General features: G+C 36.8%; 2 protein-coding genes across 2 annotated transcripts in view; both read right to left on the reverse strand.

Moving 5' to 3' along the window:
- Window positions 1–7538, reverse strand: part of lasp1 (LIM and SH3 protein 1) — a 29181-nt gene extending 21643 nt beyond the window's left edge. Inside the window, exon 1 of the mRNA XM_024272195.2 lies at window positions 7227–7538. Within this exon, the coding sequence (XP_024127963.1) occupies window positions 7227–7295 (69 nt within the window). The 5' untranslated portion in view covers window positions 7296–7538. The remainder of the gene's footprint in view (window positions 1–7226) is intronic.
- A 2983-nt stretch (window positions 7539–10521) lies between these two features.
- LOC112146877 (plexin domain-containing protein 1) overlaps window positions 10522–19456 on the reverse strand; it is a gene marked incomplete in the record, with an annotated part of 25253 nt that continues 16318 nt past the window's right edge. Inside the window, 12 exon segments of the mRNA XM_036213161.1 lie at window positions 10522–10909; window positions 10976–11133; window positions 11257–11371; window positions 11949–12009; window positions 12089–12170; window positions 12249–12338; window positions 12417–12516; window positions 12613–12731; window positions 12813–12935; window positions 13049–13118; window positions 14319–14459; window positions 14688–14830. Coding sequence (XP_036069054.1) covers window positions 10805–10909; window positions 10976–11133; window positions 11257–11371; window positions 11949–12009; window positions 12089–12170; window positions 12249–12338; window positions 12417–12516; window positions 12613–12731; window positions 12813–12935; window positions 13049–13118; window positions 14319–14459; window positions 14688–14830 — 1307 coding nt within the window.

The following is a 19456-nucleotide window of genomic DNA, read 5'->3' on the forward strand; positions in this document are numbered from 1 at the left end:
TATTTAAAAGACAGCTTAATATTTCTTTAAAAATATATTTAAATTATAAATATCTGTAAAAAAAAATAGGTTTAGAAAAAAAACAAAGGTCAAGTTAATTGATTATAAAGATATCTCTACAAATTTATCAAATCCACAGATTTATTTTATTTTATAGTAATTACTTTATTTTAAGCAAAAAAATGTTTTTGTTTAGTTTTTAATTCAAGAAACCATAAATGTATTAATATTAAAAGTTGTGCCTTTGCTAGCCTATTTGACGACTTGTGTAAAAATTCTTATTTATATATAAAATTGGTATATATAAATTGATAAAGACATCAAATCAATTAAGTATTTCAACTGTGATCCTTAACAGAGAAAACTGAAAACCTTTTAAACCTTATCAGAATGTAACCCTTCACTGCTGCTTTGAGTGGTTGACAGCAAAAAATCTATCGTTTGATTAACTGACATGGACGGTGGACAGTAGGAAAAAGTGAAACTATTTACAAACTAAGCTGAGTTTGAATAGCATTGCAGGAAAAAAAAGTGAAGACTCACACCCAGGATAAACTTATCTTATCTACATGGTAGAGATATCAAGTTCTTCTGGTCTTTCATGTTATGTTAAAAAGTTCTTTTTTTTCTTTTCAACAGACAAAGGAAACAGCTGATAGTGACGCATCAAAGCAGCTGCTGACGAACACTACAGTCCAGCAGTTGAAATATGTCAGTAAAGAAAATATTTATCCTAGTTTTGCCTGGTGAAAGACAGGTTGTTCACCTTTCAACTTATCCCGTCGGACGTCGCTACAGGGATTTGAATGGCACAAAAATAACCTAATAATCATATGCTCTACAAGAAAAACGTATCTCGCATGTGAAGGTGCAAACCCACACGGGAGGAAAGCTCTAATACAGCAAGTAAATACAAAATAAAGTATCTTAAGTGCAATTATTTGAAAAAATGTTTAATCAAGCCACGTGAATCAGATGGGCATTTTGGAAAACCAAGCTGATGTTTTTTTTTCTAATTGTGCAACAAAAATGCTTTCTGCTGCCGTGTCAGGCCATTGTTTGAATGCCAAAGTAAAAGGTCAGCATTTACCACAAAACCAAATCATATTTGTCATGATCTCACACTGAAGATGATACGTGTCTACATCAAACACCTCACAGGCTGCTAATTTCGAATAAAACTCTGTACTACATGCAGACTTTAATATTCATTTCTAATTTCAGGAGAACTGGAAATGTGAGTGTCAATGCAGAATCTGATAGTCAGCTGGAAAACGAGGTCACTGCAGAGATGGAGCTCCAGACATGAAACACTCAGAGAGAAGCAGCTCTGTCTCCCTGAATCAGCGCAGCTCAAGGGCACACGTATGAGTGTTGATGCGAGGATGAGTGTTAGTGGTGCATCTTTATAAGCGTGTTGAACTGAATGTAGGTTAAAGGTCCGTCAGTGATGTTGGTGTGTCAGAAAAGATACTCTGTTCTCATGAAAGTTCTCAGGAATACAAAAAATGGAATGTGCAAAACAAAAACTTATAGAAAATGAAAATATAAACTCACAACAGAAGGTGAGAAATCAGATTAAATCAAAAGACTTTATGGTCCACGCCAACTTTATTTTTTTCTATTGTAAAATTGTTCCCAGTGGTCTTATACCTATTCAGTTTTTTAGCCAAAATCAAAAAGCCTGTAATTTTTTAAGACACATTTTTGGCAGAGCAGCAGGAGCTCACTAGAAATTCACCTCTGAGTTGTGGGCGGGACTGCTGGCACCGAAGTTAACCATAGCTAATTTCCTATCAACCCTTTTGTTTACAGTTTCTCCCACTAACAAACAGCACCTCACAAGCCCAAGCTAACACTAGCATAGCAAAAAAAGGTGAGCATTATCTGAGCTATCTAGCTGTAAAGTTTTGAACCAGATGGTAGCTCAGATGGAGAATATTAAGGTGTTTATAAATCTATTTGTCTGCAAGTGGATGCATCAGAATTGTAGCTGAGCAGTGAGACTTTGCCATTCCTGCCCATGGTAGTTGGAGCGACACAAACCCGAGCTTTTTCAAAGCGCAAGTCTTCAACTGCTCCTGATACAAAGAAACAGTTTTATTTTTAAATTAATTAATGTAGTCCATTGAGAAAAAAAATGCTACAAGAACATGTTAAAAAACACAATTTTCATTTAACTTCTCAATATAATAAAAGATGATATATGGGCAGGTTTAACCTTTATCAAAGGTAAAACCTAAGAAAATACAAGTAGCTAACCAGTTGAGAACCTGATTGGCCCCTTTTACAATATTCGCCCAGGTTCAGCCTAAAAAAAGACCATGTTGGGTCATCATCCTATAGCCCCAAAACCACAAGCTTGAAGGACCAAAAAAAGTTGATGCTCTGTGACTGAGGGAGCCAATCAACGGCGGCTGATGCAACCCCCGTTGACCAACAAGATATGGGATGTCACCAAAAATTCACGAGAGAAATTCAACCCCAAAGTTGCCTGTGGTAAAAGGCATTGGGCTCGCCCATCAGTAGCCGGGTTAGGCTCCGGCACCCCCGCGACCCCGAAAGGGAAGAAGCGGACAAGAAGATGGATGGATGTATGAGGTTCTCTTAAGGCAGTTTGGTCTTACAGACTAAACAGCCATAGGGTTTCATGCCTTTTTGTATGGGGTACTAGAATGTACTACAATTTACCTATTGAGGGACTTCAACGCCCTTGTGGGCAATGACGGTGATACTTGGAGGGATAGAGTTGGGAGCAACAGTATCCCTCATCTAACCCAGTGTGGTAATTTGTTATTGGAGTTCTATGCATAGTTTGATTATAAATGACTGAGTTCAAGGCTGTCTATCAACCCACCTACGGCCTCAAAACAGCTGAAATTGAGCCAAAGCAGCATGAAGTGCAGGAAGTTGTAGAGGCCAGAACTCTGGTCTAAGAAAGTTTGGAGAGAAGGACCTCAAAGGCATTCCAGCAAAGTATTAGGCATTATAAGAGTTCCATGGACCTAAGGTCATGTGGGACTCCAAAGGGGAACCAATTTGTCACAGATTTTGTTAATAATTATTATGACCAGGATTACTAGAGGCAGCTAGAGGGACGGAGGGAGTCTGGTTTGGGGACTGCAGGATTTCATCTTTGCTTTAGCACATGATCATCTGCTGGTTTCAACAAGAACCTTTTGTGTACACACCGGGGCAGTAGGCAATCAAGGAACAAGGATTAATTGAAAGAGAATTAGCAAGCCGCCTCCTCCCTGGTTCCTGGTCAGATAAAGATGCTTTGGTGGTATTGTTCTTCACCATAAACTCCACAACTGTTCCAAGTGAGGGCGTTTAGGTATCTTGATGTCTTGTTCACAAGCAGGGAAAGAATAGAGCGTGAAATTGACAGATGGAAAGATGGAATGGTTGCAGAGGGAGCAGAGTCGAATGGCAAAGCTTTTGATTTACTAGTTTATGTTCCACACCTCTGATCATAAGCTTTGAGTCAAGACCAAAAGGAAGGATGGATGGACAGAATCCTTCATTTCAGTGAGTGTGTGAAATCAAAACACAGCGTGCACACCCACACAATAAAACTTTTCAAGCATGTAGGAATTGGATCTAGAGCAAGACACGATGCCTAAAGACACCCACATCTGGCTGCCGTTAATAAGGTAAATTAACGTAGCTTTTTTTTTTCTTTAAGTCTACGTGATGCCATTAATTTTTATCCAAGTCCTGGACTCTGCTGATGATCTGATGTGAACAACATGCTACGCTAGGGTAAAGTTGGTTTGAAATTAACTTTTCAAGCCATTTCAGACTATGTTATGAATCAGTTTCCACTTCAGTCAGAAACTTTAGAGAATAACTCCAAGCAAACAAAGAAAGAGGAACAAAGTTGAGATAAAATGTCAAAAGACTTCTCCTTCGCCTGTAAACTTAGTGGCTAACAAAATGTTATTGTGTTTTGTTTATACGATATAGGGAATCAAACTAAACTGGTTAAACAACTAAAGTTAATAAACAAGCCAGTATAAATCTTGTTATATAGTTAGAATTGGAAAGGGGAAAAATGCCAGAAATGTGGCCCAACTCTTTTCTGATTAAAGACACCAGGACCGAGTCCCTAAACCCTTACCAGGGACTTTGCGGCACCTCAGGTGATTCTGAATGTAATGATTTGTAAATGTGAGTCATCACAGGGAGGTGTCTTGTCGGCTGCAGATTCCTCACCTCTTGTGGCATTTGGACACATGACTCAGAGCTAAGAATAATCCACCTAATTATAGGAGAGGCTGGCAGAAAAGACTGACTTTAGGACAAAAGGGTTCACAGAGGTACTTCGAAAGTTAAATACAGACAAACCCTCCCACTTTACACGTGTATTTATATGTGCTAAACAATGAAACATCTGACAATAAATACAACTCTCTGTTCAAGTTAAAAGTCATTGGATTTACTAAACAAAACCAAATGAAAACATAGATTATAAAGACTTAATTTTGTTGTAAAAAAATGTTTTACAGTCCAGAGCAACATTTTTAATATGCAATCTGTTCATTTAAAAATTTTGCTCTATTTTACAATAGTATAAAAAAAATAATCTCACATCGTGAAAACGTATTTAACTTGTTCTTGACATTTTGATGATGCACGATATATATAAAAAAGAAAATTCAGCTTAAAATGGCATTTCTGAGTATTTCTTTGTTCAAATTGTTGCAGACAAATGAATGCAGTTTGCAAAAAAATTGTGACATCGAAAAAATAATGGGCGACCCACAAGCTAGACGACTTGATCAATGTACATTTGTGATTTTCTCGTCCGCGCTGGACGCTCAAGTTATTGGATAGCTCTAATATTGCGTGCCATTTTTTTTTCACCGGTAATTTTATGTTGGGGTGTGAGGGCTTTAAGCTTGCAGTAGAGTGTGTAAACAGAAAGCTCTCAGCAACTGGATGAGGAAGGGTGGCATGGTTGCTTCACAACAAATGTCCCGCCCCATAATTCAGGCAAATTTCTAATGAACTCCTACAGTTCTGCAGAAACAAAATCCTAGAAAAATGACAAGTTTGTGGATTCTAGATAAAGATAGCAATTTAAAAATAGCTCAAAAGATGATCAGTCTTTAACAAAAAGAATTGGCAATGCAATTATGAAACAACCAGAAGCAACATTAGATGAATTCAATACGCCCAAATGTTTAATATGATGGATTATTTAAAACAAAGAAAGCAGGTGAGCTTCATTGTAGATTTAAAGTCCTTTAAATCAGTCCCACAAACAGACAGTATGGAGCAATCATCAGAGCACACACTCCAGCACAGACAAGTGCTTTTGTAAGAGGAGCTTTACGATTTAACAAAAGCCCTCTATTCATCCACGGCATGTCTTTTTGAAAATGTAATAAAGTGGCACTCTTAAATCATTTCGCTTAACCATATATAGTATTTAGCTCAAATGTGAACTAATTTCTTTGTGATTTATATGCTGGACTTCAGAGTGTGTAATCAAACTGAAAAAAGGGGTTTTTAATAGATGTAATTCTGCTTAACGAACTAGCTCTCCACTGAAACTGCTGGGGTATTTAAAGTACTAAATGGAAGAAGCTAAATCGATTACTGAAAAGAAAGGAAAAGCTTGAACTAAAATTCACTTCCTGTCTTTCAGTGAGCTCAGCAATCTGCTCCTCCTGCTGGATCCACCCCCCGAGTATAAAAACTTGACGGCAGCAGTCAAACAAACAAGGCCGCGCAGTTCTGCTTTTTAAGCTATTACAGGAGGACAGCAGAACTGGTTCAGTTAGGGTTTGTGGAAAACCAAATCAGGAGGTGGTGGAGCCCTTAGCACCCACACTTTGACCTCAGCTTTGATGAACATGCCAGTTTTCAAGAAATTAGAGGAATGCATGTGCTAGAAAGAATAGAGAAGCGGGATTTTTGGCGTCTGAAGGGGCAAGAGGTGATGCAGAATGGCAGCGAGGACGTGCAGCAGACGTGGGAGATGGCAGAGCCGCTCTGACAGAACATGTTTCATGGGAGTGTCTGTCTGATGGAATGCACTCTGCTTCGGGGCAGATTCCAAAAGCATACTCGAGCTGCACTTGCAGCCAATTTGATTTTTATCACTAGCAGCCTTCTGTTACACAAATCTAATTCCTCCAAAGACGTCTGTGCCTTCTATATCATTTGGCTGCTCACGCGCAGAGAGCTTCAGAAGCTAAATCGATTCTACAAAAGAAAAAGCATTAGTCACATCCATGCAACACACCTTAAGAGCTGATAATACTATATCTCATGCCTTCTATCAGCTCATTCTGCACCTTTTTTAATCAACACTTTCAAATATGGTCAACAATTTCTACTAAACAAATTAGTTAATTCATTTTTTTCTTTCGTTAAAAGACAGTAAGACAAGTACAGAAGACCCCACCCAGGTGATTCCATTAACAGTGGAGCCTGAACGCATCATCATCATCTGCCAGCAAAAGTGTGTTTTCACTTCATGCTCATGTTTCCCTTCAAAGTTTGAGACAAAACTAGGGAAATAAACAACGTTTGTTCCCTTTATTAGTGAGAATCACCGACCTCGACCGGGTAATTGTGGGTAAAACTGATGGGATTAACACCTTGACTGAGATTAGAAGCGATCTCTGAAGTGAAAATAAACGAACCTGTTAAACAAATCGTGCCTCGGATTAGCCCAGTGAATTAGACACCGACATGACCAAATCAGTCCACCCCACCTGGAGCACCTTGGGGGGCGATAAATCGGGTTAATCCTAGGATTAACTTTTATGTTGGGTTTTTTTATATACCCAAACCCGGGTTAACGGAAAAGGTTATACCAAGAAGGTCCATTTTGAAAGCTAAGGTGCCACCCAGGCCCAGACTGAGCTCGGCTGACGGAAGCGCCACTTTTTGATAAATCAGTATCAAAATAACAGAGTTGTTTAAAAAACAATAAAGAAATACCAGTTTGACTCATAATACATTTTAATTAGTTGAATAAAAAGTGTTTTTTAGTTCGTGGAACGGCGCGACGTAAGCTAGCTGTTAGCTTGTCATGCTAGCGAAATACCTGTTCTGTTGGGTTGTTCGATTCATTCACAAAACACGTGAATTTTTCATTTTTTGGTGGAGTGAAAAACAGTTTCAGACACGGTGGAGCAGAAACAACCCCCCCTTTTCACTGTTTCCTAAACCCACGACTGTAAAACAACCACCTTTAGTGTTCTTACCTTGTCCAGACAATTCACTTTTTCCGTGGGGTAAACCACTAGATTACATCTGCTACACAACGGGTTCATGTTGGAGGAAGCTAGTTAGCGCAGAAACCGCCGATGATTCTGGCTGTAGGGGTGTACTGACGACTACTTCAAGAAAAATAAAAAAATCAACAGTACTTTGGAATCAATAGATGGCCAACAAAAATCTAGGTGAACGTAGCAAATCCAGGAGATTGTTGTTGTAGCTGCACAGCTGGCTGTCAGTCCTCTAACCAGGCACGGAAAGCGCGCTCCCTGCCCCACTCTCTGCGCGTGGCCGAGCATACAGGGAAAGAGCAATGTGGGAGGTTCGCGTTTTTAATTTTCTTTTTTAACTTTGAATAATGCTTTTATTACGCACAAAGAGGAAGCGGAACACAACTATAAAATAGGGTGGTGTAAAAACCCAGTTTTGTGCAACAGTGAAGGAAACCGGTGGAGCTCTGGAGGCGTTCACGTGCTCCCATTATTATTGTTATTTTATATCCTTTCTTCGAAAATTCGTGCGATCATTCAGTGGGGTTTTGGAGGGGAACCAATCTTTTTGCTTTCAAATCTCCCTTTTAGACATCTGCCACGTTCGCTGGATGTCCTACTTGATGTCTGCGACACACACTTGGCTAGAGCGACACCTGCTGGCCAGATTTGGTATGGTTTGCATGAGGAATTCAGCCTCAGGAACCTCCTCCCCATCAATTAATTATTAAGAAATATAATACACAATAAAAGTAAAATGTGTTTCGGACTGTAAAAATGTACAACATATGTTGTATTAATAGATAAGAAGTAGTATTAATAGTCAAAATGAGAAGCAAACTTTTTTTTTTCCAAATATAATATGACTTTGCATTCTATGGCAGCATATAATTATCTAAAATTTGAACATTTCTTTCAAAATTTCTCGTAATATTGAAATTACTTTATTTCAATCAACAAAAATAAAATTAAAAAATTTTAAAAAGAAAATAAGATAAAGAAATGCGCAAAATCACTAACTAGCTGATGACATAGCAGCAACTCATTTAGCAGCATTTATGTGGATGAAACTAAAATAAAATGTAAATATCTGTTTATTTTCCTCAACTGTAAATAAAAAAATCTGTTTCACAATCAGAAAAAATATTTATTAAAACTTCAGTGTAAATTCTAACTTTTAAATTCATTATTTATTTATTAAGTCAATTACTTTCCTAAAAAAATATAAGAGACACTACAATTTGTTCACATTCCATGTAATTTATAGTTTATGTCTTTATTTTGTCAACAATGGAAAATTACATTTTTCAGATTTGTAGGATTTATGATTATTTTTAGCTCTGGAAAGCTGCTGCAAAGATTACCACAAACTCTTGCATCACTTTAAATGAGTTGTTGGAGCCAGTGAGTTTTAATTTACCAATAATCAATGTCTTTGATGTTTTTTTCCAACAAAACACCACCTGTACAATTTTTTTTTTCCAATTAAATACCTCAAAAAATTCAAAGCATCTTCATCCGTACAGCAGCTTTCACACGCAGTTTGTTGAAAGTCCTTTAAAGACATGAAAAAATTAATAACTAAAAGCTTAAGGACTCCAATGTAAAAGTTATTAATATATACATAGGAAGTTTTACATTAAAACTGCCATTTTCAAATGTCACCAATGATAAATCTCCATGGGGGATTAGCCTATTTTTCAACGTATTAATATGAGTCCACATTCAGTTGATTTTCTGAACAATGGTTCCTCCATAGAGGGAGACATTCTTCAGGAAGAGGATTTTTTGGAGCATTTTTTTTATTAATAGAGGTATACATCATTGAGTTCACACATGGGGACTTTCACTGTTTAGTCTGAGTCAACTAAAACCTGTCACTAAGTCTTGCTGCGGTTCTATTCCAGTCACTTGAGGGGTTTTGACCTTCTGGTTCCTCACAAAAATTCTCACAACCATTGAGGTATGAGTGTGAAACCACATTTCCTTTTACTCTGTTAGTCTTTTTTTGTGTGTCCATAAGACAGTTTAGAATCTTTATTAAGTTTGTTAGTGTCAAATTCAAAGAGTTTGACTTTGTACAGTAAAAGTAATAAAATAAAGCACCAAAAAGTATATCGATTCAGTTCACACATGTAGTAAATTAGAAAAAAAGACTAAACTGAGACATCAAGAAAAAAGTATGTTAAAACAGGGCCTAAAGCTGAAGAAAAACATGAAAAAAGCCACAATTCTTTTGTGGTTCACTGTATATAAGGATTTTAGAAAATGGAAAAAACAAGAAAACAGCATTATTGAACAGTCAGTGTGAGAAGGCATATTGTTTAGAGAAGGAAAAAAACATACATTTCACCAAAAGTACACTTCCTTCTCACTCCATACTTTGTGTACTTATCTTGTAGTTTTTGTTTATTTACTATAAAGTCCAATTTTTGTCCTCTAAGTTTGTTCCGTCTTTTGTGGAACTTTCTGCTTTAATCTTTGTTTTTTTATTCAATGTTTGAAATAAGATGTCCTCGTTCCCTTTAAAAATGCTGCTTTCGAGAAACACTATCCTTCTTTAATGTCTAACTCATGTTTCTGTCTTTCTTCTTTGATTGTTGAGTTTTATCTAAAGTGACACTGCGGACAATAGATCTGGCTGCAGCTTGACACTTGTATGCTCTTGTGTATTCAGAGGTTGTGTTATCTGATTTTGTCTTTAAAAAAACATTGAAAATAAACAAAACAGTTCAGAAAAACAGCATTAAATGCAACATTTTGACAGTGTAGTTCAGGGGTCTGCAACTTTTAGCAGTAAAAGAGCTATTTGGGCCTGTTTGTTACTGATCAAAACCTAGTAGAAGCTGCGAAATCTTTAATAAAATTTGATACTGTTTTGCATTCATTCACTTTTTTAATAATATGAATTATATTTCTTTTTTGACATACACAAAACCCAAAATAATAAGAGAAAATTTATCAAAATGAGATTTTTTTTTTTTTTTTTTACTTTTGACAGAGGCCTTCCTTTCAAAATAAAAGACTTCCTGTCCCAGTGTAGCTAATGTAATCCTCCCAAAAGTTTGAAACAAAGCAAGACACACTAAAAAAAACATTTTATCTTCTAAATAAACGGAGCAAATTTTGATTTGAAATCTGTGCATTCTGGTGGGAGCATAGAATATTCTTGATGTCAGCATGGACTTAAAACCCTTTACATAGTTTCTTTTACTTTCTAGGTGCACCTCTACAATAATAAACTTAGCATAATTCATCAAAATTAAATCAATGCTAATTGAGTAACCCTTACTTCTAAAAAATGACAAATATTTTAATATTCTTTGGCCAGGGAACCACTTTAGAGTTCAAAAAGAGGCACATGTGGCTCTGGGGCCTCAGGCTGCAGACCTCTGGACTAGATCTTCATGTGTGTCTTCGGGATTGTAGGCAGAGATTTCAAACTTACACATTCAAATTCAGATACAGAATTTTTTACACAAACCTTCTCAAATAGTTAAATTCAAATTAATCTTTAAACATAGGTAATCACTTAGGTCACAAACAAGCTCGACTGATCAAAAATCCAAGAATGGTCAAGCCTCAACAATGCAGTATTTTTCTTGACCTTCTCTCTCCACTTCTGTGTATCCAGGTCGCTTCTTCTGAAACCTTAAGGAGGGCCAGTAGCTCTTGCGTCTCTGAAAAGCAATAACCGATAAATCCTTGATCTGGTGTTGAAAACCCAGGTGTCATTTTAAACTTACCTGGGTGAGGTACAGTGGTGATGACACAGTGGGATGGCAGCTGATGTAGAGAGCAACAAGTATGAGAGCCAGAAGAAGCACCAGAGCAGCTGCCACCCCAGCTATCACCCCAGCGTTTGCCCGTCCTTTACTCTTGGTTGATGGGTTGGTTTTCACCTCTGAAGCCAAAATGGAAACACGAGAAAAAATCCAAACAATAGTAGTGGCTTCTATAGTAACTTAAATGTAGGATTTTTATATTTATATTTATATTTTTAGATTTCACTGCAATTGATTCTCACCCTCGTTTTGACAGCCTTCTGGAGGAGGCAGCAGCGTCATGCCCTCAGTCTCTGGAGTGTAGGATGAACCGGTGTAGCTGTCATCACTGTAGTCATCACAGGTTGCATTTTTGCTCTGCTCAAACACCACAAATGATGAACCCATGAAAAAAAATCAAAAAAAGATTAAATAATTCAATGAAATAATTAGAGCTGTGAACATTAACGCATTAATGAATGTGATTAATCAAAAATATTTGAAACGTTAATATGTACTAACACAAATTAATCGAAGAAACGGAGATTTGCTTTAACTCTGCAATTCAGGCTTTCACGGCGTGAGATTTTTACTACTTTTTTCCTCCTATTTTGTGGTTTAGATCATTTTTTTCTCAAAAAGCAGATTCTTTTATCCATGTTCTGGTGCCATATTGTACAAACACATTTTACCTGGTAAAACATTGTGATTAATCGTGATTAATCTCAACGCAAAACTGCGATTAATCAGATTTTTTTTGTCATCGATTGACAGCAGTAATTAAAAATAAATGTTCTAAATGTGGTTTTGTGTGTGATTTTAGATTTTGATTATTTGCAGATAGACTAAAAAAAATTGTATCTATTAATCGTGATTAATTTTTTCCAGGTTTGCGATTAATTAGTTAAATTTTTTTAATCGACTCCCAACCCTACAAATCTCTCAATATTAGTACCTCTTCCAAACAGGAATAATCCAACCATTCTTGTCTGTGTCGATCCATCCCATCGGAGCACCTGCAAACACATCACGGACGAGAAATTTGGCGGCATGCAGCATTCTGTGCAGAAATCCTGCGCAGGACGCCTCACTCACCTCTGGAGAACATGACACCAACTGCAGCCTAAGCTTAGTTTGGATGAGAGGCAGAGCTCACAGCTGTTATGTTGAAGACAGGCTAAGGAATAAAACGTATTTAGTGGCTTCAATGAAGTATTTTAAATAGTGTATTTTTAGTAATTCCAGAAATACTTACTAGGTAGTGGTGTAAACTCGACAGCAGAGTAACTGGTTATCTTTGCTATGTCTATTTCCGCCCGATGATATTCGTAGATCATCTGCTGAGCTGCATTTTCATTAAAGATACAATGCTTAGTATACAACGGGTTTGTGGTGTTTTATTTTGATAAAGAATTAAAATAACCTGGTGACTGAGGAGATGCTGGTGTGACCATGAATGCATCAGACAAACCGACCTTTATCGGATGCTCAGAGGATCCCATTACGTCTAATGACACGGGTATCTGGAAAATAGGCCAAAATGTAGAATAAAATGTAAAAGTTAGGCTGGAGACTTATGTGAAGAATGTTAAGAATTAAAAAGGAAGGGTGTGCATCACTTCTTGGTAGCTGAAAGTGATCGTTCCAGTTCTATAAAGTGCTGCTTGAAACGTGAAAGCGCCTTCTGACTCTCTGCCTGAAAGCCTGACGTTCTCCCACTGGACCACAAACACATCTCCTGAAAAAGAATTAAAAACAAACAGAATTACAAATTTAAGAACTTAAAAATAAAGACAAAAAACATCAGATGCTGTCTTACCATTATCCAGATATTGCACAGTTGATTCCTTAGAATAGTTGGGGTCAAAATTGGCCATCAGAGGAGCGATGTACTGTGTGGTGGTCAGCATACGGTGAGTAATATCCGCTGTGAAGATGAATCCTGGAAAATGTCCACACAGATGAATATGTTGGCCTTAAGGAGGACTTTTCACCTTTAATCACACTTTTTGCACTCAAGGTTTCCTCGGCATCTGTTAGGCAATGGTGATGTACCTCCTGTTGCTATGGTGATCTGCCTCAGGTAATGTCCATAAAAAGGAAAGGCGAACGACAAGGCGACCCTCTGCAGAGAGAGAACACATGAACACAATAAATTCATTCATTGAGATACAATTCTGGATTTTTTTTGTATCATTTTGCTCAAAGAAGCATTTTTTAATGAAAAAATATAAATAAATTCAGCTTCACTTTATTTTGTTTTGTCTAAAATACAGAATAAACCAACATTTTGTTAAAGAGGTTACAGTTCAGTTGTATTTAATAACAGATTAAGAGGCCTTCGGTTCAACTTTGGTTGTTCTGCTGAGACTGCACATTCAGTTGGTGTACTTTTAGATTAGATTAAATTAGAAATAGTTTATTTCAAGCAATAAAAGCAAGAGTAATGCACAAATAAGAGCTTTACATCCTTACAAGATCATGTCAAACACTGAAGAATTAGGGGTCAAATTACAGATTGCTTGAGAAGGGAGTGGGAGGAAGTGAATTTATAATTCCACCCATCTCTACCTTTATATAAATTATCATCATTTGGTTTGTAACTTCTAATCAGATATTTATAACATACTAACACAGATACAGGTAATTAGGAATCCTTAAGTATCAATAAAACTATCAAAAATATTTACATACCCTATTTTTTTCACTAGAAAAAAAAAATCATTAAGATAATCCACATTTTTTTAAACTAAGAAGTGATATGATTATTGATCAATTGTATTATTTATGGTAATGCCGGGAGGTAAAAAGTTCCATATTCTGTCTACAGTTCTTTGTAAATTAAGTTTTATTTGATTCCGTACAATTTTAAAACAAACCAGAATTTTCTGATAAATAAAAATGACATAAAATAAAAAACAATATTTTATTTTCCCAAAATGCTCAAAAATATTTTACAATTAGAAAAGAAAAATCCTAAATCCTATTTAAAAAGTGTCTACTGAATCTTATTTTTTTAATTCTTTATTCATTTTTGCTCTACTGATTGCTTTAATGCTATAAAGAATTCCACAATTTGAAAAATGAACAATGAAAATCCATTTCCATCTTTATTTTCCCTCTTTTGTCAAAATGGGTTAAGAGATACAATGAAAAGCTGCAGTTTTTAAATTTGCATTGAAGGTTTATAGTTAAAGCCTCAGCTGTAGGCGTCTCTCCAATTTAAGCAGTCTCTTGTTCACGTGACACGCCATAAAATGATTGATTTTGTTTTCTTTTGTACTTACTCATAAAGAAAACAAGAATGCTTAAGCGTTTGACTCACCGCAGCTTGCTTGTATGAATTTGACAGAAGGCCATGGACTCTAACTTGGCCGTGTCGTGGATCGCTCATGTCCACCCAGAGGTCATGTGTGCGCTTGTCCTTGGTGCCGAAGTATCTCCACGTGTAATACTTGGCAGAATCCTTGATTTTAAGGAAAAGATGAAACATTAGAAAGGTGGAGTTCACAGAGTGTAACAGGCTTCAGTCATCCACTGTTGTGTGCTTTCCAAGTTTGTGGAAAGAAGCAAATGTTTCTTTCCTAAAGAGGGCAGTGTTTAACTCCAACTAAAATAAACAGAACAGGTTACAAAATCAAAATAATCCCCAAAGCCGCAGCAGTCATGAAAAACATCGTGGTGCGGCTCTCACCGCAATTCGTGTCATGTTGTTAGGCAGAGTGTTGATGGTTACTTCTCCACCCAGAACTGCCCTGCTTTTCCTCGTGTGGTCCAAGGATGATCTCTGGGGTCTGTCATCTCCCTGCTCTTGTGAAGTCCCTCCATACCACTCATCTGTCCAAAAGAATGCATACTAATCTCATTTTTCTGATAGGATTTCATGGTCTGAGCTCTAATGTTTGATTTAAAAAAACAAAACAAACAAATCTACTACAAAATCCCAAGGAAAAAAAAAAGACACAATATACAAAACATTTCAGACACTAGTTTGATTCCGACTCCTCGGAGGGATGTTTACAGCTGCGGCTTTGCACTGAGTCGGTGAGCCAAATGAAAAATGAACAATTTGCTTTTGAACTGCTCTGCCTTACGCCTGAAGGCAGAGACGACGCAAAAACATTTACCGATAGTCTGGAAGTCACAGTCAAAACCTACAATCAAATTAGACCAACTCTGGTAAGCAAACTGGTGTAGGTTAGCTTTCAAAACCTGTGGGTGTTTTAACCCATATTTAACTATCAACCCACCCATTCATGCTTTAGTTTTGAGAGAGTGGAAAATGTGCGATTGCTGGTTTGTTTATGCTTAAAACAGGATTTAGACCCACAGACTTTTTATGTTCTTACAGCCTTTATTTAATGCAGCTGCACTAAAATAACCTCAGAACGTTGTTTCAGCTGAATGTTTCAAAGGCTTCACTATTTCTGAGGGACTTTATTCGTGAAAATATTTCAGGACAGATATTTTTTAAGTTTAATGTACACCTAATTGTCTAGTGTATTTAAAAAAAAATACATTTCACTTATATTTAGAAATAGAAATGAACATTTCAAATAAGGGAATTCTTTGAAATATAACTTAAAATAAAAACGATTTTAGTGAGAAATTAATTTAAATAGCTCTGTTTTTTAATTTCAATGTATTTAATCAAGTATTCAATTGTGCAATTGTGTTATATTATCCATGTATGTTATAATATATTATATGTACATGTTTATTTTATTTTATGTGTTTTATTATTTATTTACTAAGGCAAAGAAACACGTCGTTTTTACTGGGAGCATATGAAAACGTCACTTACCTTTTTGACCCTACAGGATACTGTAGTGACGTAACAGCTACTATATAAACCCGAACGCAGCGCCAATTTCTTCACGGGGTGTCCCCCTTCTAACCCTAATTCGAGTCTTGCCTCCTGTACGTTACGCATGCTGTTTTTTCCCCTTTGGCTTTTCAGCTGGCTACAGGAGGATTTGGGCGCGAAGCTGGAAAACATCCGAACAAAAAAAGCCAAAAATGACACCCCGTCGCCCTCAGCTCCCCGAAACGCGGACAGCTCGGCTGCCGCTAAGAGTTCGTCTCTGTGGTTTCGGGGATTCTCTGCTGAGCAGATTAAAAGTGAGCAAGGTGATTCGGCCGAACCTTTTGTGGTCCGGTTCGGTAGCCGACGCTCAGACAAACTCACCTTTTAAATGGGAAGTTCAAAGAATTGCTCGTGCTACTTTCTCTGGCATGCTAACATAGCAAGTAGCTTGCCTAGCTAGCATATGAAACAGCCGAGCGTTGAGCTTTAAAAAGTTTCATTTCTGCTTTACTTTTGTCTTAAATTGAATAAAAACATTTGACTGAAACATCCAGTTGAAACATTGTTACTTTCAAATTACAAATGGCATGTTGGAAGCATACACGATCGTCTGTTTGCTCATTTCCGACTATTTGCAAACTTTTTTTTTCCAATTTTACTTTGGGTAGTAGCAATGCAACAGGGCCACGAAAATGAGGTTTAAACCAATATCTTGTGGCAATTTTCTTAGGATTGAGGACAAATAAATAGAAAATTGTTCAATGTTCCATTCTGTGTAGTTATTTATTATGTGAAACAGGAACAGACGGGGAAAATTTGAAAAAGCTTGTAGTTTTGACATAGATGCTACAGTCTGGAGGCCACAAGCCCCCTGCTATGCATCCTTGTGTAGACGACTAGATCCGTGTACGTCTTAATTTTCCTAAAAACTAGATAGCTCCAATGTTGCTCAGATAGTCCATTATTTTATAAACTTAACTAATCTACATTAAATAAATGCTAATTTAGTAACTCTTACTTGAAAAAAAAAATAGAATTATTTTGTTTTTACTTTAGCCACCACTGTGGAGAGGTAAAAGAGCCTCAAGTGGCTCCAGAGCTGCTGGTTGCAGACCCCTGATCTAGATGATCACCCCCTGATCAACGTTTGATCTACTTTTAAATCTTTCCCAGTTGTGATTATACTGTTTTTAGGCAAAATTTACAACAAAAAAAAAAACTGTCACTTTCTAGGACATAATTCATCTGAAATTCACCTCTGAGTTTTGGGCAGGACAGTTAGCCCTGACTTTATCTCATCCCTTTGTTCTTCACAACCCAAACTTAACATTACCGGTGCAACAAAAATGGCGAGCAAAATGAAAACTTTCCACTTGTTCAGTTTTGAGCCAAATGTAAGCGCCAACGAGGAAAATGAAGACGTACCTGGATCTATTTTTCTACAAGTGGATGAACGGAGTGGAGCAGGGAGCTTGTGACCCTCTCAAACTGCATTTATTTGTCTGCTCCTGATTCACAATAATTTAATAAAAAAAGAAATTCAAAGAAAAGCTTAATGTTCTGTGTTTATGTCACATGTGTCAAAGTCAAGGCGGGGGCCGGATCTGGCCCTCCAGGTCATTTTATTTTATTGTTATTAATGGCCCAATGTTATCTTGCGCTTATTTCTAACTTGTATAATTATGACTAAATATATTTTATGGAGAGCAAAACATTGAAAGTTGCTTAATGTTTTAAGTTGTTTTATTCTGGAATAATATACCTGCCTTTTTACTAGTCATGATTATTATAAAAAGTTACGGTTTTAAAGTTTTCAAAATTGGCATTTACTAAAACTTTTTAGGCTATTTTGGAGTTTAGCTATTATTTCAGCTACATGCTAACTGTTATGGCTAATTTAGGCTTTATTTTTTATTTTATTTGTTTAGGCTGTTTTGGAGTTTAACTAATATTTCAGCTACATGTTAGCTGTTTGGGCTGATTTAGGCTTTATTTTTTTTTAGGCTGTTTTGGAGTTTAACTAATATTTCAGCTACATGCTAGCTGTTTGGGCTAATTTAGGACTTTTAAAAAGTTTTTTAGGCTGTTTTGGAGTTTAGCTAATATTTACATGCTAGCTGTTTTGGCTAATTTAGGCTTTATTTTTTTAGGCTGTTTTGGAGTTTAACTAATATTTCAGCTACATGTTAGCTGTTTGGGGTTATTTAGGATTTTTTAAAAGTTTTTTAGGCTGTTTTGGAGTTTAGCTAATATTTACATGCTAGCTGTTTTGGCTAATTTAGGCTTTTTCCGTTTTTTTAGGCTTTTTTTAAGTTTAGTTATTTTTTCAGCTACATGCTAGCTGTTTTGGCTAACCTAAGTGTTTTAAAATCTGCTCTTAAAAGACTCAGTCATGGTCAAAAGTCTTCTTTTACCATTTACTGTAGACGTAGCTGATGTTGGTTAGCTGCCTGCATTTCTGTCTTGATTTCAGTCGCCTGTGCCAAACCCTCAGTGTTCAGTCTGCGTGGGATATTGGCAAGGCCTGCTTTAAACATCACTCTGCCTACACTCTATTATTATTCTGATGTATTCAACAGCCACAACAGTTACAGTTTAACAAGTTTCTGAAAGGGCAGTCCAAATGACCTGACCTCATAGGGCTCTTATATTTGTTTTTCTCCACCCTTTTGACTGGAGTAAGTGGTGTGTCAAGGCGTTTTGTGGGAGAGTGTGTGTTATTGTAAACCTAGACTTAAACCTGCCGTTGCGTATGTGAGGTAAGAGCTCCAGATCGACACACTTGCAGAGATTGGCACTGCCGAATAAGCACACTGGCTTTTGGAAGTGGATTAGTGCACAAGCTCAAAATAAAGCTGGGGGTTTCGTCTTCACAGGTCATCGTTCCATTTAACAAGATTACTATGTTTATTGGAAGAAATTCAAATAAACAGAGGCCAGGTTTGGATTAAAGCTCCATAAGATGTAATTCTTGTTCATCCATTCATGTAAGGTGAAATGGAAACACAGGTGCAGGGTGTGAAATAATAATTTATGTTATTTTTAGCTTTAAATTGTCACTTGCTGCACCCAAAAATCTTAGTTAGATGATGATTTTTTGGTGTATTTTATTGATCGTTTAGTCCTATCTACGTCTAGAAATAAATAAAATAAAAAGTCAAAATGATAAGTGAGTGGAAAATACTTAGTGGCCAGAAGAAGAACCATTTACTTTTCACAAACAATAAAAGGCCAGATGTTTTGGCGTGAAGACTGACCTCTTCCTGCTCTTTAAGGAGCTCCACTTTTAGCTGCCTTTTTGTGTGAGTGGTCAGCCGAGCCTGGTTAGAGAGGGCACACCCTTCCTGGGTACAGGCTGCAGGAGTTGGCAGCGACTAACAAACATCATCCACAATCAACCTCCACAGTTTGCTTCCAGGAGTTTGAATTTCCCTACTTTTACTCAGTTAAAAAAAGTTTTGACTAAATTCAATTATAAAGATCTCTGTGTATTCGTGGTTTTCATTGGGGAAAATCACCAGCGATCCTAAACGTCTGTTAAATGGCGTGGATAATGGTGGTGCGTAATGTTTTTTTTGGCCAGCATTGGAGATGGTGACATATTACAATTATCTTTTCTAATGACTTTAGGGGAGTTTTTTTTTTTTTTTTTTTTT

Source organism: Oryzias melastigma, linkage group LG8, assembly GCF_002922805.2.
Source record: "Oryzias melastigma strain HK-1 linkage group LG8, ASM292280v2, whole genome shotgun sequence".
In the NCBI taxonomy this organism is placed as follows: Eukaryota; Metazoa; Chordata; class Actinopteri; order Beloniformes; family Adrianichthyidae; genus Oryzias; species Oryzias melastigma.